This window comes from Botryllus schlosseri, chromosome 8 (genome assembly GCF_051294905.1).
Source record: "Botryllus schlosseri isolate E-star chromosome 8, Bs_hap1, whole genome shotgun sequence".
Lineage (NCBI taxonomy): Eukaryota > Metazoa > Chordata > Ascidiacea > Stolidobranchia > Styelidae > Botryllus > Botryllus schlosseri.
The window spans coordinates 16979331-16999758 of record NC_137243.1 but is presented as its reverse complement, the minus strand read 5'-3'; the positions used below and the strand labels follow the sequence as shown (position 1 = coordinate 16999758).

Below are 20428 nucleotides of genomic sequence, written 5' to 3'. Positions count from 1 at the left end.
TAAAAACGATTGCCTTGCGCACCCATAGCGTGATAAACCGAACTTCTGAGGGCTTCGCCCCCACGAACCCCATATCGTGATTTTGATGGTCAGCAAAGTTTGTGTGGCCTGGTCGCCCTAGGTACCAAAATTTGCTATAATGCATGGTAATTGCATATTTTCTATAATGCATGGTAATTACATTTATAAGTCGCTATAAACTTTTTATCCTCTCAGCCCACGTAATCAGATTTACCAGTAGCACTGAGTGAGCTGTTGTATAGGAAAATAAGGGGCACGTAATTAATAATTAAACATATTCGGGCGTTCCCGCAGGTTCAATTATTCGTTACCAGGGCCGTAACAGCACTTCGTCAGCTCCCCTCCCCACACATAAAACGTTGGTTCTGGGCCCCCATCGGGTGATAAACCAAACTTCCGGGGGACTTCGCTCCCAGACCCCCATTAGGCTGTCCGCTATTTGCTGATAGCCTATTAGGTATCTACATTGGGTGTCCATTTACTGAGGGAGCTATTCTCGCCTAGTCGCGCGAAGTGCGAAAAATTTCACTAATTAATGATTGAATTGGTCAATATCATCGGGAATTGCATGTAAATTGAGATCAATTTTTATCCTCTCTCTGCTCACGTAAACACATTTACCGGTAGAGCTGAGTTAGGTGCAATGTTCCCTCTAAGCTGCGCACATGCGCAGTGCTGACACGGTCTCGGCGCACAGAAAATATACGTTGCGCACAACAAATCCGGAGTTATTACCTTTTTTAGTCGTTACGCACTGTTGTCCAAGGGTCAGCGCAGTGAGTTGTTGAGTGTGCGCAGATTCATCAAAACTTGAAGCGAACATTGTGAGGTTTCTTGGAAACTGTAGGGCGAACCCTTTGGTATGACCTCGTTGCATGCTGTTATTTCGTGATCCCCTGTCTGCAATATCAAAAAATATAGAATCGCTCAACGGGGATATCGCCCAACAGGAATATCCCTGTTGCCCAATCGTACTAAACTAAAAGACGCACACGATTTCAGATTGGTATTTCTTCACTGACATATAATTTTTCCCTGCCAGATGGAATTCGTCTTCTGGGGTTCAGATTGCCAAGACAGGAACATTCGGTGTCAGTCATTTAGGCGCCCATGGACAATTAAACCTAAATGTATTTTGAAGGCTATATGTAATGAAGTTTTCGGTGTTAATTTGCTCTGAATACTCATTAAGGATATGTCCTATCACCACATCATCTACTGCGAAGCCATTTTTCTCCAGCGCCCCCCATACCGCCCCCCTGAGCCCAGTGCCCCCCATATCGCCCCCTGAGCGTTTCCGCCCCCCTTCAACATCGCCAGCGCCCCCGGGGGGCGCTGGGGGCAAGGTTAAGAACCACTGATCTAGAGCAACCAGCACAATAAAGGATACAGAACAGAGTTGGATTCAAAACCCAATGACAAATTGTGACGCAATTATGAAAATTTAGAAATAACATCAATGGAATTTCAACCATAGCAACAATGCAGCGTATATGGCTACAAGCAACTTGAAAAAAAGTAGTGCGCGTGTGAGGAACAAAATACGAATACAGTGAGACAATGCAGCAACACAGAGGAAAAAATTTGAACAAAAACACACACAGACAACAGCTAAGGAAGGACAGCTAGTGAATGATTTTAAGATTCCTTCTGGCGACAAAGGAGTGGGTTGTTTAGTTTGATAAAAGTGGATCCCAAAGCAGTCAATTAAAATATAGGTCTACCCTTGGATAGCACTGAGAAAATGTCGTCATCATAGTTCAAGGTGCAAGCCAATTAGATACTGGCCAATGGAAGAATTACATGCCAGCACTTGGCTCTACGGTGTGGGTTTGAAGGCATGTTACATTGTATAGGACATTGTATATTTTTATATTTGAGTTTTTTTGCGCCATGTCCACCGATTCATGATATACATACACACGATCTGTGCATATGCATACCATGAGTGCCTGATGTGCATATGCCGCTGGACAAGGAAGGTACAGATATAGCCTTGTACGGCTTTCTAAGTCTTGCGTATTTATAACCCTAGGTAGCTTGCTATACAAGCATATTTTCCGCTCTGGAACTGCAGTTACGTTTTAAATTGGATTATCTTTCACCTAATCATTTATTGTTATAATTTGATTTTTTCTAGCAGGCCAAGAAGCCCAAGGAGTTAGGCAACGGTCAACGTGATAAATCTCTCCCGGAACGTCGCTCTAATTCCCTGGTTGGTAATTACTTTTGAATTTTATCGCCACTAGAATATTTTTGGCTTGTTTTAAAATTTATCTTATACTAACTTTATTATTGTGTGATACAGGTAGGACAGATGTAATTGTAGCAGAACTCGCATGACACGCACGTCTTGGGCATGTGAACGTGAATGTGAACGTTGTGGTGATCAAGTCCAATCATGTGCTCAACCATAACTTTTCAGCAATGCTTTCGTCATGTGTATACTGTCCGAATGATGCTTGGCCGAACGTGTTAAAAAATTTATTACCCAATGTGGTGTGATAGTCAATAATGTCGCACACTCCTGCTCTACAGTTATCATTTAATATACATTATCCATAATAGACTCATTTGTCTTTATAATTTAATTTTCTTTAGCAGGCTCGAAAGTCCAAGAACTTGGGAAGCGGTCAAATTGACCAACCGGCTTCTGCACGTCGCTCTAAATCCACGGTAAATTCCCAGGTTGGTCATTTATTGCGAATGTGATATCCAGCAGAATATTTTCTAGTTCGTCAGACGATAATTTCCATTTACTTCCATTGCTTCTCGAATTTATCTAATAAGCTTACTAATTTTATCAGCAGGTGCTGGTGTGATACATGCAGGTGGTACTGATGTAATCGTTTGTCTATATTTTGTATACATAACAGTAAATCATTTCAAAGAGATGTGAAGTTATATTATATTATGCCCAATGCAATTCAACTCATGAAATATATGTGAATTGATATTGAAGTCATTACTTTTTCTTTGACTATTTTATTTTGAATCATTGGAATTTGCTATTGTGATAATAGTTTTCCGTATGCATTTTGATGCGTAAGTACAAGTTCCTGCAGATGTTTTGACGTTCTTCCTACGTAGCCTAAGTGCCACTGTGATTGTGACTACGTAGGAAGAACGTCAAAACGTCTGCAGGAACGCATAAACCAACATGTCCCCAGATTCATCAGAACACGTGCATCACGCTCAGTGAAAAGCTCACCCTTAACTCATCCGCTTAAGATTGATGCTGATCGATCAAAGGCCATTAATTCTGCCATCGGCAAACATCTGTTAGATAATCCGATGTGTGCGAATAATTATCGAGACGACCGATTTCGAATCGTTGGGCGAGGCCGTTCACAATTCCATTTGTGTGCCTTGGAGTCGACTTTTATCAAAATACACCAACCAAAACTCTGTCAACAAAAGGAGTTCGTGTATCACCTGAAAATAGTACATTGAACGCTCTCTCATTCACGAAATTTCATGCTGGTGACGTCATATTTTGTGATACGATTGTTGATATACAATGTTCTTTCCAATTCTCTACTTGTTGCTGACGATTACCCCTGACGAGTGTCAGCCGAAAATATTCGGGTTCATTTCAATATGAATATACTATTCAATTATATATTGAAGTTCTGTACCTCCAAGAAGCTCTTCAAATATCATATTTTATACCTATTTTGTGTAACAGGTATGTTTTTACAAATCCTGATTGATATGATTACATGCCATCTATAAGGAGTTAGTTAAAATCCGTGAATGGTTTCTCTATGCGGGACTGTAAATTAGCATTAAAATTATTCAACATGCAATTAAATCCATCAGATACCCTCCCCAATCGCACCGTCGGTCAATGATGTTTTTATACCCTGATCATTTGCGATCTCTCGAAATATTTGAGAGAGTCCATAGATCTATTACGATATTCTTAAAGTTCTTGATCATTAAAATCGATAATCCACGTACAATTGACACTTTTAATTGCACAGATTTTGAAGCCTGATGAGAGCGACATGCAAGTGCCGGAGAGCCTTCCCTCCGATGAGAAATCTGCTCGGGTGATTGCTTCTTACCTTACTGTAAGATAAATGGATAGGTGATTCATTGCTTTGTCGCTTTACAACAATGCATAAATATACAAATTCTGGTGTGGATTTGATGACAACAAGCTACCGCAAGTTCTTTCATTCAATCATTCAACACTATAAAGTTTCATATTTCTGTACTTAATCGTTATAAGATATATGGTAAATAGGATGTTGTATATTTTTGTACTTGGTGTATTTTTGCGGCATATACACCAACTTATAATAGACATACACACGATCTGTGCATATGCATACTATGAGTGCATAATGTGCATATCCGCTGGAGAAGGAAGGTGCAGATATAGCCTTGTACGGCTTTCTAAGTCTTACATATATAGTACACTAGGTAGCTTGCTATTCAAGCATATTGTCCACTCTTGAACTGCAGTTGCGTATTCAATTGGACTATCTTTCACAAAATCATTCATTGTTATAATTTGATTTTTTCTAGCAGGCCAAGAAGCCCAAGGACAACGGTCAACGTGAGAAATCTCTCCCGGAACGTCGCTCTAAATCCCTGGTTGGTGATAAATTTTGAATTTTATCGCCACCCGAGTATTTTTATCATGTGATGTAATAGTTGTAGACGTAATAATAATTCTCTACTTTAACTTAACTAACAACTAACAATATAATTCTTATTGCAATTATATTTATGTGTTCAAATGCGGACGTTTAATTGAAATCAGCCTAACCAAGTGACTATTGTTGGTTCTTATTTGTGGAGTGAAAAGAATTTATTTTGTTGATAAAATTAAATCTAATAGTTTAATCCAGTGCTTTTTAACCTATGTTGCCTGGAGGTGAAGACACCTTCAACTGATACGTATGATTTGTCATGACACACAGGTTTTGGCCACTGTTGGTCGCATGCAATTAGGCCCAATCAATGGTCGAATGTGAACGTTGTGGTGATCAAGTTTAATCCTGTGCTCAACCATAACTTTTCAGCAATGCTTGCGTCATGTGCATACTGTCCAAATGGTACTTGGCCAAACGTGTTAAAAAATTTAGAGCCCAAGACGTTTGTGCTAGGCGAGAATGTTGCACACTCCTGCACTACAGTTATAATTTGAAATAGAAGATCCATAATAGTGAAGCGAGAGCTCCGTTTATTGCGAGCGAAGTTAGTAACTGCTAGGTAACGCATCAACATGCATGCATTGAAAGGGGATGCTGAAGCATTCACAAATTATTAATCAAATAATCAACACGATCGATGAGCGCGCCTTGTTGAGCCGCTACAATAGACTCATTCATCGTTACAATTTAATTTTCTTTAGCAGGCACCAAAGTCCAAAAACTTGGAAAGCGGTCAAAATGACCAACCGGCGTCTGCACGTCGCTCTAAATCTACAGCAAAATCCCATGTTGCTTATATATTTTGAATATGCCTATATTTTTTATACGTAATTGGTAAAACTGTTTTGAAAGAGATATGAAGATATACTATGGCGAATGCAATTCTACTCATGAAATAAATGCCAATTGATATTGAACTCATTGCTTTTTCCTTGACAATTTTATTTGGATTCATAAGAATTTGCTACTGCAATAATAGTTACCAGCATACATTTGAGTGCGTAAGTATGATGGAAATGAACCAAGTTCCTATTGCATGCTATTTTTTAAGGACTGTACCTATTTTGTTGATTAGATTTAATCTTAATGAATCATTCTTGCAACTTTCAAATTAGTATGTATATCATATTTTATACTTATTGTGCAACTTTGCATTTATTCATAGGTTAAATACCGTAATAAATGATCAAACTGAAATACAAAAGAACAGTTGCATCGACTAGACTAATCCCTATTGCTCCAACAACTCACAAGACGTGGGTGCTAATATATACATGCACGCACGTCGCACAATCACAACAACAAGAAGATGAGATCGCTCATGCGTTTAGGTAGACTATTAGAGAGAGAGAGATAGTAGTAAGAGATAATCACACACTTATTTTGTGCGACAGATGTGTTTTTGCAAATCCTGATTCATATGATTTCATGATTTGCCATCTATCAGGAGTTAGTATATGTGGGACTGTAAATCAGCATGAAGAAAATCTATCAACATGCAATTAAATCCATAAGATACCCTCCCCAATCGCACCATTGGTCAATGTTGTTTTTATATACCCTGATCAATGCCATCGCTCCAAATATTTGAGAGAGCACAAAAATCTATTACTATTCTCCTCAAGTTCACGATCATTGAAATCAATAATCACCGGAGCATTGACACGTTTAATTTCACAGATTTTGAAGCCTGGAGAGAGCAACAGGCAAGTGCTGGAGAGCCTTCCCTCCAAAGAGAAATCTGCTCGGGTGATTAGTATTACCTTACTGTAAAATGAATGGATATGTGGTTTATTAATTCAAATTCTGGTATTGATTCGATGACAACGAGCTACTGCAGGCCTTTCATTCATTCATTCACCACTCTATAGTTTCATATTTATGTACATAATGCATAACAAACATATATATTATAAGCAAAAAAACATAACACAAGAGGTAAGAAGTAAATGACATCAAATTAGTCATTATGTAAATATTTTGGACCTGGATATTGTTTCAAAAGTACTTCAGGCTGTTACGAGCTGGTATATGTAAGTGTTTGATACACTTCCAGTCCTAGAAATAACCGGGATGTAGCCTATTATTTCACCAACGACATGATGTCCCAAAAAAAGAGCAAAATACTGAACCACATCAAAAGCTTGCCAAACTCTGATGTGAAAGGACTATCATCGATAAGGAATATATTTTAATTTTCTCTATTTTAGCAATCTGCAGAATCTCAGGGCTCTGGAAACCGAAAAATGGATCTGGACTCTACTCGCAGTGACGAATCAACGACAAAATCAATGGTAGGTGATTTATTTCAAATTTTATCAATTTTGTTGTTAGCACACACATCACATATTTGAGAGAGTTTGATTCCTCGTTAATAATCAACAGGTCATGGTGAAAGTGTGTAATATTGGTTGTATCTATGTTAAATGTTACTGCTAAAGGGCTCGTTCTTATCATCTGTAATCTGATACTGACTAGAATTTTACATTTCATAATTCGAAATCAATTAATTCCATCTCTTACATGCTTTCTCCTGCACCAGTATAAGCTGTAAACATGTTGGGTCCCACTCTTTTTTTCTAAATAGATTTTGATATGATAAACTTGTTTCTAAACAGATTTTGGAATGCGAAAGTAAATCGATGCAAATGCCAACAAAAGAAGTTTCTGAAGAAAAATCTCTTCCACAGGTAATTATTTCACATTACTTTGCCAATTATTAAATTTCTACCAAAATAAGTTGTTGATTTTTTAAGGAACCATCGACATCGGCTGATGTTGCTGCCGAAGCGTTTCCGTCTGAGAATCCTGAAGGCAAGCTTCTTGTGAGTAAAATGGAATCGTTATAATTTGTTCGCAGTAAAATCCAAGTATATTTTCGTTCTTCGTGTAGGATCCAAAGATGAAGGAAGTAGGAACCTCTGCTACCACCCGTAAGCCTTCACCTTCTCAGCAGAAAGAATTTCCTAAACTCCTGGTGAGTTCTGTTTGCAATATTGCTAAACTAAGATTAATGAATGTTGTTGTATTAATTAGAGGAGCTTCTTGGAGGTGCAGAACATCAATATACAATTGAATAGTATATTCACACTTGTTGTTGTATATCAACATTCAACAATCGGATCACAAAACATGACGTCAACGGCAGGAAATTTCGAATAATCGGGGATAAGAGAGTGCTTAAGCTCTATATACTAATTTTAGATGGTACACAAACTCTTTCTGTAGGCACAGACTTGGTTGGAGTATTTTGATCAAATTCGAATCCAAGGCAGATAAATCAAAGTATGAAACGATTGTTGATATGCAATGTCCTTTCTAATTCTCTACTAGTTGCTGACGATTTACACCTGGCAAAAACCAAAAATATTCAGGCTCATTTCAACAGAACTATTTCCCGATTGGAAATGCTAGCAATGTGTGATCCTTATCAAATCCAAATCACAGATCAGTCGTTCGTTTCTAATTAAAAAATAATCGCAATCGTACAATTTGCAGAAAAAGGTACAATCCAAGAAAAATTCACCAATTACCATGGACAGCATTTGTTTGACAGAGGTAATGATAGTCATTTATTGATATCATGCTGTGACTATAGACGGTTGGGGGAGTTGGTATAGTCGGTAAATACACTCCAAGAGACCCCAGGTCGAGTCTCGGCAGTAGCGTGTTTTGAAGTGTCAATACGTAGTAATTTCATCTAGTAGCCTCCTCCCGTACAGCACTATTCTTATGGAGTTTTTACTAAAAGAAGCCCGGTGACAGACTCGGTGAAGGTCGAATAAAAAAATCAAGGAAAAGCGTCTAAAAAAGAGTCATAAGATCAAGATCAAACCCTATAAATTCAGGCGCTAGGCTGAGGTGGATAGTAGATTGCGAGAGTGTACTTGATCGTTCCGATACCCTCATATATATATCTGCTTGTTACGTCTCGTTATGCCTTGTTATTGTACGTTGTATGTATAGTCCAGTGGTTCTTAACCCTGTCACCATTGCCCCCAGTGTCGATTTTTATTTTGAAGGGGATGGAAACACTAAGGGAGCGATATAGAGGGGGGATGGAAGTCAGGGTTGTAATGACTCGAGTCCCGATTTTCTGATGACTCGACTCGACTTGAGTCAAACTGTGTATTGACTCGACTTGGACTGGAGTCATTGCGCATGACTTGAACCAAGTCTTATGACTTGAGACACAGACGGCCAAGACCAATATTTCATCGTAATTTTGAAGAATAGTAGAGTCACCACTGCATTGGGATTTCGTCTGTTGGTGCTATTACTTGAAAATGCAATAAGAAACTGCTGAAAGTGAGGAAAATTAGTATATTATAAATGTGAACCATTCAATATCACTAAACTGAGTTATAAAAAGTAGTTTAACAAGATTTTAACTGGAAACTGAGCAGTCAACACAATGACTTGGACTCGGACTCGAGTCATAACACCATGACTCGGACTCGACCCTCTGCTCGATGACTTGGACTCGGTGGTGAGTTGAAAATGACTCGACTTGACTCGAGTCAAAACCATAAAAGTAAAATTGACTTGTGACTCGGAGCCTTGTGACTTGGTTACAACCCTGATGGAAGTAGTAGTGTAGTAGTAGCTGCAAATACCCACTTGACAAAATTTATTAAATCAGCAAATTTTGTTTTTCGCTAGGTGCAAAATGTTTGCAATAAGTGTTCATGTGTGCTGTGTGCTTCATGCGTGTCCTTTTAGATCGCAAAATCTTTCTTAATACAGCTCCATCACACTAGATTGGGGTTTTCGAACTATGTACGGTAGTCGGTATCTAACAGCACACGGTGTGTCAAAATCTCTGAAAGTGGCTCTATGCCGCTTTTGAGGGTGGGAGCTCTTTGTACAGTAGACATGCTTTGAAACTTTCTGACCAAAATGATAAACTAAATATCCTTAGGGGGTCCGCGGGGGGACCGTGATGGTCCAAAAGTGGTTCGCGAAAACAAAAAAGTTGAGAACCACTGCCCTAGACCTAGCGAGCAACTAAAGATTATAGAACTGCCAATTATGACAAGGATTTTTGCGCAAGCGGAAAATTCACATTACTTGTCATTTGTGGCTGCATCTGTTAAATGTTGGAGCTGCCACATTTTATTTATATTTCAGGATGAAAAATACAATGCATCGTTGGTGGGAGCCATGATTAGAAATCGTGCTTCGAAGCAGGTTGGCGCAAACATTTTTATGTTTAGTCGAGCGTGTGTGACTGGTTTCAATACTCTTGTTATATTCTCAGCCGTTACATCTGACTTATGGCGAAATTCTCAGTCAAATTGAGTTGCCACCACAGGTTTGAAATTCCGTTCTTTGTGCTTTGCAGGCATTTCTATTTGAAGCGATGACATATTGCATCTTAATTTTTTTTGAATTTGTAGATTCCGCCAGAAAAAGATCCTGAATTTGAAATGCACGTGGACGATGCTGCATCAAAAATGGTTACTGAAATAGAAATAGGATTATATGAATTGCAATGAATCAAAATTCATTCTTTGATCTGCAGGTGGAGAACATCCTGAGGGATGAAAAATGCATGGAACCCGAACTTTCAGACCACGTATGAATTGATTTTCATTTTCTCTAAACAATTTATTAATCTAAATCTCAGTCAAATGGCTTTGACGAGTTTGGAATTCCGTTTTTCTTTTGACTTGGCAAGCATTTATATTTAAAGTATCTCACTTTTGAGTCGCTTTATAGATTCTGACGGACACAGAATGTGAATTGGAGATCGCCATTGATGATGTCGCGTCGGAAACGGTTACTGAAATGATGTTACTATGCATGAATTGCGATTAATGAAAATTCTTCTTTGGTCTGCAGGTCGAGAATGTTCTGAAGGGCGAAAATCAGATATCTCAAGAACCTTTGAAACAAGTAAGAATTTGATTTTTATATTCTCGAGACAATTTATAATTCCAAATCAGGGTAAGGTATGAGGGTTGTGATATTATTAAATTATGTTCATCCACATTCAAAGTATTGCACTGTCACGTATATTTTTAATTTGTGTTGAGACGTTAAAATATTTTAGTTATTGGATAAGTCCTACTTCAACTCTTTAGAATCAACCAAAGGATGAAACTGTTGACGCTGCGTTGGATGATGTCACAATGACATTCAATCAAGATCCTGGAGAGCGATCTGATGTAAGCTACTTTTTTAATATCTTATTTACATTAGTAAAATTGATTGGAGTGTACAGTGTACACTCAGATGCCATATAAATTTAAGATAATGGAAAAAATTACTACGAACTACGGATTGACCGAGATACTGTGCTCTGCATTGAGACTTTGGTAACATCTTTCTTATTTAAGATGTTGAAAGATAGACTGACATCAATAGATATGGCTATGTCAACAAATATTTAATTTAGGACATTGTTTTATTCTATAACCAGTCGGATTTAATATAATAGTACATTTAATATGTCAGGAGTGTATTAGTGTATCATCGTAATGCCGTACGTTGACATCATAGGCGTAGCCGGGGGACAAACGACGCGGTTGCCCCCACTCCATATGTGTCACTAGGTCTCATCTGAGTCGACTGAAATGATTATATGAATGTATATTTCGAGCGAAAACTTTCACTAAACGTACAATTTTCTGAATGGCTCCGTGGTCCACCTCAAAACGCCCCTGTGGCCATTGGTTGAGAACCCGTGGCCTATGCCCAGATGGGTGTCTGATTTCAACGACTACTTGAACTCGTTTCGACACCTTCCTATCTTTTCATTGTATCATAGTCTTGTGGTGTATTGTTCTGATAAAATTGTTAATAATAAACTGAAATAGTAAACTGAAGTAGGTATTATTATTGCAGGTAGAGCAGCTTGACAAGTTGGAAATTAAACCCATTGACACCGGCTCCGCACAGAATCAGGTACGAATCTTGTCATTCAAATGTTACAATAATATTCATTCAATTTCTGGCTTGAAACATATTTGTAGGATGAGCAGCAGCCAGAACCTGTGTTACAGGAGCCCAAATCACCAGTTCAGGTAGGATGCTGTTTCACTTTTAGACTTGGATACATTTCCTTTTTTTCTAACTTCATTTTCATTCTGAAATTTTCCGTTTGTGAATCGTCATAGACTGAAATATGATGCACGCCTTAACTCTCAAACTTGGCATTGATGCATTTTCACACACTCTCATGCGTGATGTAATCAGGTTGCTGATTGCACGTGCCAACCGACACTGTGTTATCAAAGTTTATATATTCATTTTTTGTAATGGCAAAATATGCAGCAGTTATCGTCTAATTTTAGGATGAGCCTTTCCTGAAATCGGAAAACAAATCTGCTGACGACCAATCTGCCGGCAACAAGGTGGGGGTTGCATTTTGCTTGTTTAAGTTTTGACAGTGTAATGATCATGATTCATTTCACAGGCACTTCAAGACGCTTCTGTTGAACTCCCTATTCCATCGGAACCATTAGATATGGTGAGAAATATTGATTGAATACAATCCATCATTCCGTCGGAATAACATTTGGTCTTATCATTGCCCTGAAATAGACACCTTTTTTGCTGTATCGAGTGGTATAAACGGTATGAAGGTTAAGAGTCGAGAGTATGATCCATCATATCTTATGTTTCCAATATTAACCCACCCGGCTACCATTCACGTTTGCAAAGTATCGGGTTGTCACCATTATTGGTGTGTTGTAATTCATCAGCTTTACAGTGGTGCGTTTTATTTCAGACTTCCGTCATTGAAATGTCTGTCCGGTTTTCGTGATAGTATACTATGGAATTATATTTTGTTTTAAGGATAAGGCTTTGCCCAAACCGGAAATCCTGTGTGAGGACAAGAATGCCAGTGAACAGGTAGGGTTCATGAATGGTTCATTTCTTGTCTCGTTTTTTGCAATGTTCTGAACCTGATGAATATCGCAGGTCCTGGAAGAAGCTTCTCCCTTGCAACCGTTAGATACGGTAAGAAGTTACCTATAGAGCATGTGCCATACAAACAATAGTTGATTTTAAAATCACTCTGAATAGCAAATCTGGTTAGCTATTGCCGATTTTATAACAGAAAGTATAAAACATTTGATACCTGTTCCCTTAAATACTTGACTTCCTGTCAGTAATTGCTATTGTTAATTTCAGACCGAGATTACTTCCCAGAAAGAAGAATCTGATTGTAATTCGTTGGTGAGTAGTGGAGCGATTGCTATATTAATCTCTATCCATCACACTATCTCAACATTTCAAATACAAATATGACTTCCTATTGCAATGATCTCGAGTCTTTATAAGCTCATGTTTAATTGACTCGAGATGAGATTCATGTAAACCTACTTGTAAACGTTTGAATAAACTGTGTATGGACAAAATATATCATACGAAGAACTATCACGACAGCAAACCAGGTCAGTCTCTCAGTTAAGTACCAGACAGCTTACAACCTAATATTGGAAAGCTACCTTCTGAGTTATACTTCACAGAGACATATTCCATAAATTATTACAATAGTTATACCATATACTATATACATCACTGTAAATTATGTTATCTGAGTTGAATGGACTTTTACATATTTCGATATTTTGTATCTGAACCTTTGCTGAGAAATAATTGAGTATCTCTGAACTACAGTTTTGATAAGAAGACCAGATAAGACTTTGAATTTGAGCGTTGCCAGTCGGCTATTTCGAGTCATGAGATTCCAATTATTGGCTCGATAGATCATATGTTTGTCTTCCTACAGAATGACAGTGATGCCTATGACTCGGACATATCTGACATTCCTAAATCGGAGGACGTGCCACGAAAAGTACGAAAACAGGTATGCTCAATAGTTTTTATCTACAGCAGACCTTTGACTTTACAGTTTAAGAGTGACATTATCTTAATGGTTGTTAATTTTTATAGAAAATTACTGGTGTGGATGGATCGAATATCTCCGGCATTTCAAAATTGGAGGCTACTCCAAAGAATATGCAAAAACTGGTAGGCTATACTTTACGTATTTCATCTACAGCAGGGATACTCAACTGCGGACCTTTTCAGTGATGGACCCGGGTCTTATCTGCCTCAATATTTACTTGTTTTTACAAAACCAAATCCATTATTATCGTTGATTTAACAACAGAACAATAAATGCACTTCGCTTATTGCTTTTGCTAAGATTACCAGTGAACTCGGCCCATGGTGTATTCAGCCCATTGAATTGCCCAGTTATGCCATCTAATATGATATTTGTATGACTGTAAATTATTTCATGAGGGTTATTACGGATTTAAGCGAATTTCAAAATTTTTGTATCTGTACCCATGAGCATGGTTGCTTATCTTGGATGATCAGATAAGACTTTGAGTTCGAGCATTACGAGTAGGCTATTTTGAGGCATGAGATTCGAATTATCGGCCGGGTAGATGAAATGTTTGTCTTCTTACAGGATGACAGTGATGACTATGACTCGGACATATCTGACATTCTCAAATCGGAGGACGCGACAAGGAAAGTACGTAAACAGGTATGCTCAATGGTTTTCTGCTGCGGTACAGCAGACAATCGACCTCAGTTAAAGAATGACATTATCACGATTATCATTTGTCTTTATAGAAACTTTCCGGCGCAGATGCATCGAACATCTCCGACGTTTCGAAATCTAAGATCACCAGTAACAAAATGCCGGAAAAGGTTGCTAATTTATGATTTCTATCCACTGCGAACTTCGATAATGGTTAACATGTTTTTCTTCAGAATCTTTCAGATACGGACATCTCGGATATTTTGAAATCCGAGGACTCTCCTAAAGAGATGTCGAAACAGGTTTGCTTTGTCGTTTGTATTTTACATTAGTAGATAGGTATTCAGCATCTCTTTTTATGTAGAAGCGTTAAAGATAGGACTATCATATGTTCTTTTTACGAGGATTTGTCCTCTTCTCAAGAAAAGTGAATGGTCTTGTGAAGACGCTCAAAAATGCCCAATTGTCCTCCTTTTTTCGCATTTCAAGTTTATTGCTTATACTTTAATAAAACTGTTGATAAGTTGTATTTATTTCCAAATAATAACTGTAGCCCTGAAACATGCTGGTTTAAAAAAAGTTTTCCAGCAAATTACCCCACCAGCCTCTACTTATTGATTGTTATTGCAAACATTGTTTTGCCTTCTCAATCTGTCTATCAATAGCAAAATGACTGATGTAGAATCTATACGGTGTAAATCTATATGCATGCGTTTGAATTAGTCGGATGGTGAGTATCCTCAGGTACATGCCTTAAATTTTCGTCATAACTACATGAGTGTTTTCATCCGGATCCATACATAGGCTACTCCAAGGTTTTAAATGCGGCGCAACTCTAAAAAAGGTTGGGAACCACTGGTACAGACTGGTTTCCTGCATTTTCACACGCTTGTTGTTCTGAGATCTCATAATCAATTATGAACTGTGTAAGCTCGAATTGCTTTAGACTTCAAAGTATTCATGACATGGATATTAATTGGAGTGCGCATTAGAGTTCTTCATACACTATAAGTATAAGTTTTCCCTAATTCATGCAATAATGATCCCTTTTTTCTAAAAACAGAACGATGCAGAGAAATCGTTCATTTCGAGACCGAAGGACACGCCGCAGAGTCTGCCCGAACAGGTATCCTAAAAATTTCTACCTGAAGCAAGTTTTTTTGTTTGTCGTGAAGACATTTTTGATGACTTTGATACTTTCTAGGAACGTTCTGATACCGACTCTTTGAACATTTCTGACATTCTCAAATCCGAAGACTCTCCAAAGACCCTGCGAAAACTGGTATACTTTATAACTCATTATAAATTTTATGTCATTAACTTTTATAATTTGAAACTATATTCAATACGCTTGTTGTATTCCCAGAACCGCTCCGGTACAGATATCGCTGATGACTTGAAATTGGAAGAAAAGCCAGAGATGTTACGTAAATTACACCCCAAATATCACGAATCACCCAACAAAAAGTCCAAGCCTGCTACCGATAGGAAGAAACCAGAATTTGAAATTCCGAAAGGCGAAGCGACGATCATAGACATTTTGAATGATAAAAAAATAATGGTGAGCTCCTTAATTTAATCGAACGAAATCTGATAATTTACATGGTTTTCTGTCACACTCGCCGGAAACTTAATGGTTATCCGCCGAGATTCCAGGATGTTCTAAGATCAGCACAGAAGACAACAGACAAGCAGCAGGAGCCCACCGTATAATATCAGCAATGGTTTAGCAATGTCTCGAGTAATTCAAAAATCATCATTTTCAACAGTTTGTCATTCATTTCTCATTGATTTAGCATTGTATTCAACATTGTAGCAAATGGTCCGTTCACATTTAATCCAAAATGTTGTATGTGATGGAGGAACTCTTGAGTAATATTCCTACAAGGATAAAGCACGGAGAAGTGTTAAATTCTTATTGACTAGACTAAAATTTCACTCCATTTGATAAATTTTGACCAAAAGCGATTATTGTGACGGTGCACAGGTCAAATAAATTTGTTAGAGAGGATATATGGTAATGGCAAGATAGGACAGACTAGCCGGTTTATATGAATAGCAATTGCTCGACTGTCGTTGTGAATGTGAAAATCGCGCCTGTGACATTTTAATGGCACGCAGATACGAGCCCAAAATAAGGCTAGTTATTGTTCACCATTGAACCCTTACGTGATTTCAACAATCTCTTTTCGTCGCTACCATTGCCGCCAAACTCTCACAAGCTTGAAATTTACTTGTCAATATACAAGAGTTGTTAGTTGCCATGAGATGCTTAGGATCACTGTTCTAATCCGTGATTTTGTTTGTACTTGTTCATGAGTAAAATGAATTTGTGTGGTGATTGTCCTTTATTGATGAAAGTGAGCTTGCGGCTCTCAGTTGGTTTCATGCGATCGGAAATATGTAAAATGAGGGCAGGGCAGCAAATATAAATACCTATAACTGGTGTCAGTTTGCTTTTTCGATTTGCATCTTCAGGTGTTCTTTACCTATAAGTACATCAAAACCTGCTTAGCGCTCAGTTTTTCATCACACAGCAACACTGCATAGCTGATATGATTTCGGGCTAGCATGTGTTGGAAATGTTAATTTTGTGTGAATTTTTCTTCAGGATGAATTCGAGGAAAATGAACAAGCGAAGGTTTGTTTTCACTGTTATGCTCTTTTACACTTACTAACGTTCTTCTCAATTTGCAGGTGAACCGCGGTCAAGAGGACTTGAGCGCTTGGTCTTGTGGCAATTCAGAGGTAGGCCTACTGAACATTTAGGTGTAGGGTGTCAATGATGTTCTCAATGCAGCCAAAATAAAGCATATATCACATAATGTCAAATCATAATGAAATCGATGTGTGAGATGTCTTAGGTCTAACTGATTGCTACGTCAGCTTCATTTTCGAGATCTTGCTTTCATTTTTTATATTTTATCTATGCAGTCGGCTAATGCGGACATCGATGACCAAATATCTGAATTGTCTCGGAGCGAGCTGCCTTCATCTGAACCCATGACCTACGAGAAAAAAGTGGACGCCCAATTTAAGACGGTAATCAGGATATTCATTTTTAGATCAGCCAGGACAATGCATCGCTACTTTAAAATCCCATTCCACATGCACCAAGTCCACTATGTCACTATGCTACTATGCCACTATGTCACCAGCTTTTATTATATACGAATCTTATTAAAACTAAACTACGAGGAGTAGAAATCTAAAATGTAGCTAAAACACAAAATAGTAGAGTCATTTGCAGAGGTGGTTAGGGTAGTCATCGTTGGTACTCAAGTCGAAATAGAAGTAAAGACGTTCGTTTCTATCCAAGTACAATTATATGTAGCAATTTCTATGTGAAAAAGTAAGCAGGGCGTATTCTAGTTCTAATCAATCAATCGTTGGGTTATAAGTTTCATCTGAACGAGTTACACGCAATGTACAATGCGATAAGACACAATGCGATGTAGCGAACAGATAGGAGGATGTCGAACGACACGCGTCAGTAGCGATCTTTTACTCTAACATCCATCTCGGCCTAGAGTGCCCAATGTCACAGTTCTTTTTTCGATGTTGATCTTTTTGAAGCCGCGGGCCTTTCTACTAGTTCTTTCCATTACTTGTGAGTGCTTTCTTTCTTGGGGTCTTTTTTGTCGCCGTAAGAACGGCGACAGCGGGGGAAGAGGAGCCCAGATGAACCTCTGACGGGAATCGAACCGGGTCCGCCTACTTGGTAGGCGCTTATCGTTACCACTACGCTATCTCCCCCGCTAATTGTAGAATCGTAGAAGTTTAGGTGATCTAATATCAAACCACTTGAGTTTAAGTAGAAATCTGTTTGAGTACTCTGAAAAATGAGAATTATTTCATTACTGAAAATAATTCACCCCAGTTTGCAATTGCGTGCGTCAGACTTGTTTGATATACGACGATGAGACGCGAGGCAAGATGAGAGATGCAATTTTTTCACAGAATAATTTTCTAATGGACAGATTTATTCCACTATGTTGTTCCGATGATGTCATTCTATAGTCCTATCATATTAAGAAGGCAAACAGAGTTGAGTTTGGGTAGAAAAATGCCAAAAACTATATTTTTTCATGTTTGTAAGGGCATACCGATCATAATATTTCACATTATAAAATGACATTACTCTGGCAGGTAGAGTCCAATATTAGCAATGTAATCATTAGAGCGATTTTTTACCTAAAAACGGAAGATTTCGACCTAAAAAATCGAAATTGGGACACTTTTTGACCTTGAAATTATTAATTTTGACCAAATTTGACCTAACGTATGCAAATTAGGTGTTTTCCCACATAATGTTAGAATTGCACTACTTTTTTCATTTCTGGTAGGAACTGTCTGTACTTACGAAGTAGTTTGACCTGAAAAAAAAATTATTTCATCGAAATCTGGCTCTAAGAAGATGTTCGGTAGTTACATTACGCATTATGGTAGAAAGAAGTAAAAAAATTTGTAGTACAACGAAAGCTTGGGTTGTTGGGTAGCTTGTGCGTACACTGCTGGTGACACGCCGTGTTGCTTCATTCTGACAATGGTGTCTACATCACTATTTTTCATCATGCGCTTCATGATATAAGAACCATGCAATGCCAACGCAGTCTTGCTTCAGTCGGGATATTGCGGTGCGTTGAGCGTAACACCATATCAACCTATTTGTTTCCTTTGAATGTTTATGATTCACAATGGGCCATCTACAACGGTAGTTCTATAAATTAGGCTAAAAGCTGTAAAATGTAAAATGATAAGTTCACCGACAGTTCAAAATCTACGATACAAATGAAATGCAGGTTGCAAAAAGTTTTAACTCAAACGCTACAATTTTGTCCTAATTTGGACTTTTTTTGACATATCAAAAAAATCGCCCTAGTATTATGTACTTACCTCTAAAAACTAATTGACAGAATTTTTTTATTGAAGTTTATGCAATAATGGAGGTGCAGGGGTAAGAGGAGACGAAGCCATGGGGGTAAGTTGAGACACGGGTATTGGAGGAGAGAGATGATATTCTTTTTCGTCTGCACCATTGAGATGCTTTGACGACAGAGTTGCGATACGGCCATGAGGTCATCTAGTCTGCCCCCCGTTTTTTCTCTCCTCCACGCTATCCGTGATTGCTGAGCACCTAGCTGCGGATACCAATTTTCGAGTCTTAGGTATGACCCGGTCGGGGATCGAACCCACGACCTACCGCACAAGAAGCCGGGCGCATAACCATTACACTATCTCGCTCGGTAGGAGGAGGAGCCTCGCAATATTCAAAATATACTGTTCACAGGACACATAATGGATTATTTATCTAGTAGGCCTTTTTTTCGATGTCATTTAAATTTGTATATGATGTACATTTCCCTTGATCTACCGATTAGGTAACGATGACCAATGTTCTTGTTTAGACTTCAGAAAGCTCATCGGCCAACGAAGCCAATCTTGTCGGACTACTTGGAAAACAAGCTAACGAGAAAAAGCAGACCGTAAACATTGATCAGTTTAGCGGAAAAAAGTTGAAGAGAGCCTTGAAAGAGGTTCGCGAAGAAAAGCAAAAGATAGAAAGGAAAGAATCCCAGGATAAGAAAGCTTTCAGGAAAGAGCAGAAGAGAAAGGAAAAGAAAGAGAGGAAGCTCATTGAAATAAATATCAAGGAACAAAAGGAAGAAAATCGCAGGATAGTGAAGGAGTGCCTCCGCGCCCAGGACAAGGAAGATAAAATGCAAATGAAATTGAAGCGGGAAAAGGCGAGAAAAGAAAGGAAAGAGGCAGGCAGCAGCAGTGCGATGTCTTTGAGCAGAGTTTTGCGGGCGCCTCAGAAATGGTTGCCTGTCAAATTTAAATCAGAGGACGAGTTTGACAGAATAGCGAAGCAGCATCGAAAAGAAAGGAAGGAACAGAAAGAGAGAGAGAGGGAGGAAAAGAGAAAGGCGAAGAAGTTGGAGCAATACGCGAGAGCGATTACTTTGTCTCTGAGAGAAGTCGACAGGAGGTCGTGCAGGAAATATTTCGATTCTCGGTGGGAGCCTCGTGTTTTGCTGAGACACGGTGAGTTTTTGAGGTAGACTCTTCGCGCATTTGCGTCTGAATTGTATGTCGATTTTCAGATTCCCGCAATCGATTCCCGCGTATGGCGGAAATGTATTTCGGGCCCTCCGTCCGCAGAGCTTGGGAAGGGAATGACTATCCCGGTGTGTGGAATTCTTTTGGTGCCGATTTACTTATGACGGTA

At 38.5% G+C, this 20428-nt stretch overlaps 1 protein-coding gene across 32 annotated transcripts in view; it reads left to right on the top strand.

Moving 5' to 3' along the window:
• The window catches only part of LOC145445082 (uncharacterized), a 59705-nt gene that overhangs the window by 12042 nt on the left and 27235 nt on the right, over positions 1 to 20428 (top strand). For 6 of the 32 annotated variants that reach the window (XM_080323204.1, XM_080323174.1, XM_080323195.1 and 3 more), the window contains exons 16-53: positions 2162 to 2236; positions 2623 to 2709; positions 4008 to 4097; positions 4558 to 4626; positions 5390 to 5476; positions 6369 to 6437; positions 6899 to 6982; positions 7307 to 7378; positions 7445 to 7513; positions 7582 to 7665; positions 8187 to 8246; positions 9819 to 9878; positions 9949 to 10002; positions 10088 to 10147; positions 10213 to 10266; positions 10410 to 10469; positions 10533 to 10586; positions 10775 to 10858; positions 11523 to 11597; positions 11666 to 11716; positions 11987 to 12046; positions 12109 to 12162; positions 12492 to 12548; positions 12618 to 12656; positions 12831 to 12875; positions 13432 to 13509; positions 13596 to 13673; positions 14122 to 14199; positions 14289 to 14366; positions 14430 to 14498; positions 15260 to 15322; positions 15401 to 15478; positions 15563 to 15757; positions 16808 to 16837; positions 16894 to 16944; positions 17131 to 17238; positions 19605 to 20244; positions 20304 to 20387. In XM_080323204.1, coding sequence (XP_080179330.1) covers positions 2162 to 2236; positions 2623 to 2709; positions 4008 to 4097; positions 4558 to 4626; positions 5390 to 5476; positions 6369 to 6437; positions 6899 to 6982; positions 7307 to 7378; positions 7445 to 7513; positions 7582 to 7665; positions 8187 to 8246; positions 9819 to 9878; positions 9949 to 10002; positions 10088 to 10147; positions 10213 to 10266; positions 10410 to 10469; positions 10533 to 10586; positions 10775 to 10858; positions 11523 to 11597; positions 11666 to 11716; positions 11987 to 12046; positions 12109 to 12162; positions 12492 to 12548; positions 12618 to 12656; positions 12831 to 12875; positions 13432 to 13509; positions 13596 to 13673; positions 14122 to 14199; positions 14289 to 14366; positions 14430 to 14498; positions 15260 to 15322; positions 15401 to 15478; positions 15563 to 15757; positions 16808 to 16837; positions 16894 to 16944; positions 17131 to 17238; positions 19605 to 20244; positions 20304 to 20387 — 3283 coding nt within the window. The remainder of the gene's footprint in view (positions 1 to 2161; positions 2237 to 2622; positions 2710 to 4007; positions 4098 to 4557; positions 4627 to 5389; positions 5477 to 6368; positions 6438 to 6898; positions 6983 to 7306; positions 7379 to 7444; positions 7514 to 7581; positions 7666 to 8186; positions 8247 to 9818; positions 9879 to 9948; positions 10003 to 10087; positions 10148 to 10212; positions 10267 to 10409; positions 10470 to 10532; positions 10587 to 10774; positions 10859 to 11522; positions 11598 to 11665; positions 11717 to 11986; positions 12047 to 12108; positions 12163 to 12491; positions 12549 to 12617; positions 12657 to 12830; positions 12876 to 13431; positions 13510 to 13595; positions 13674 to 14121; positions 14200 to 14288; positions 14367 to 14429; positions 14499 to 15259; positions 15323 to 15400; positions 15479 to 15562; positions 15758 to 16807; positions 16838 to 16893; positions 16945 to 17130; positions 17239 to 19604; positions 20245 to 20303; positions 20388 to 20428) is intronic. The other 26 variants (XM_080323181.1, XM_080323177.1, XM_080323179.1 and 23 more) reach the window with 26 other exon arrangements.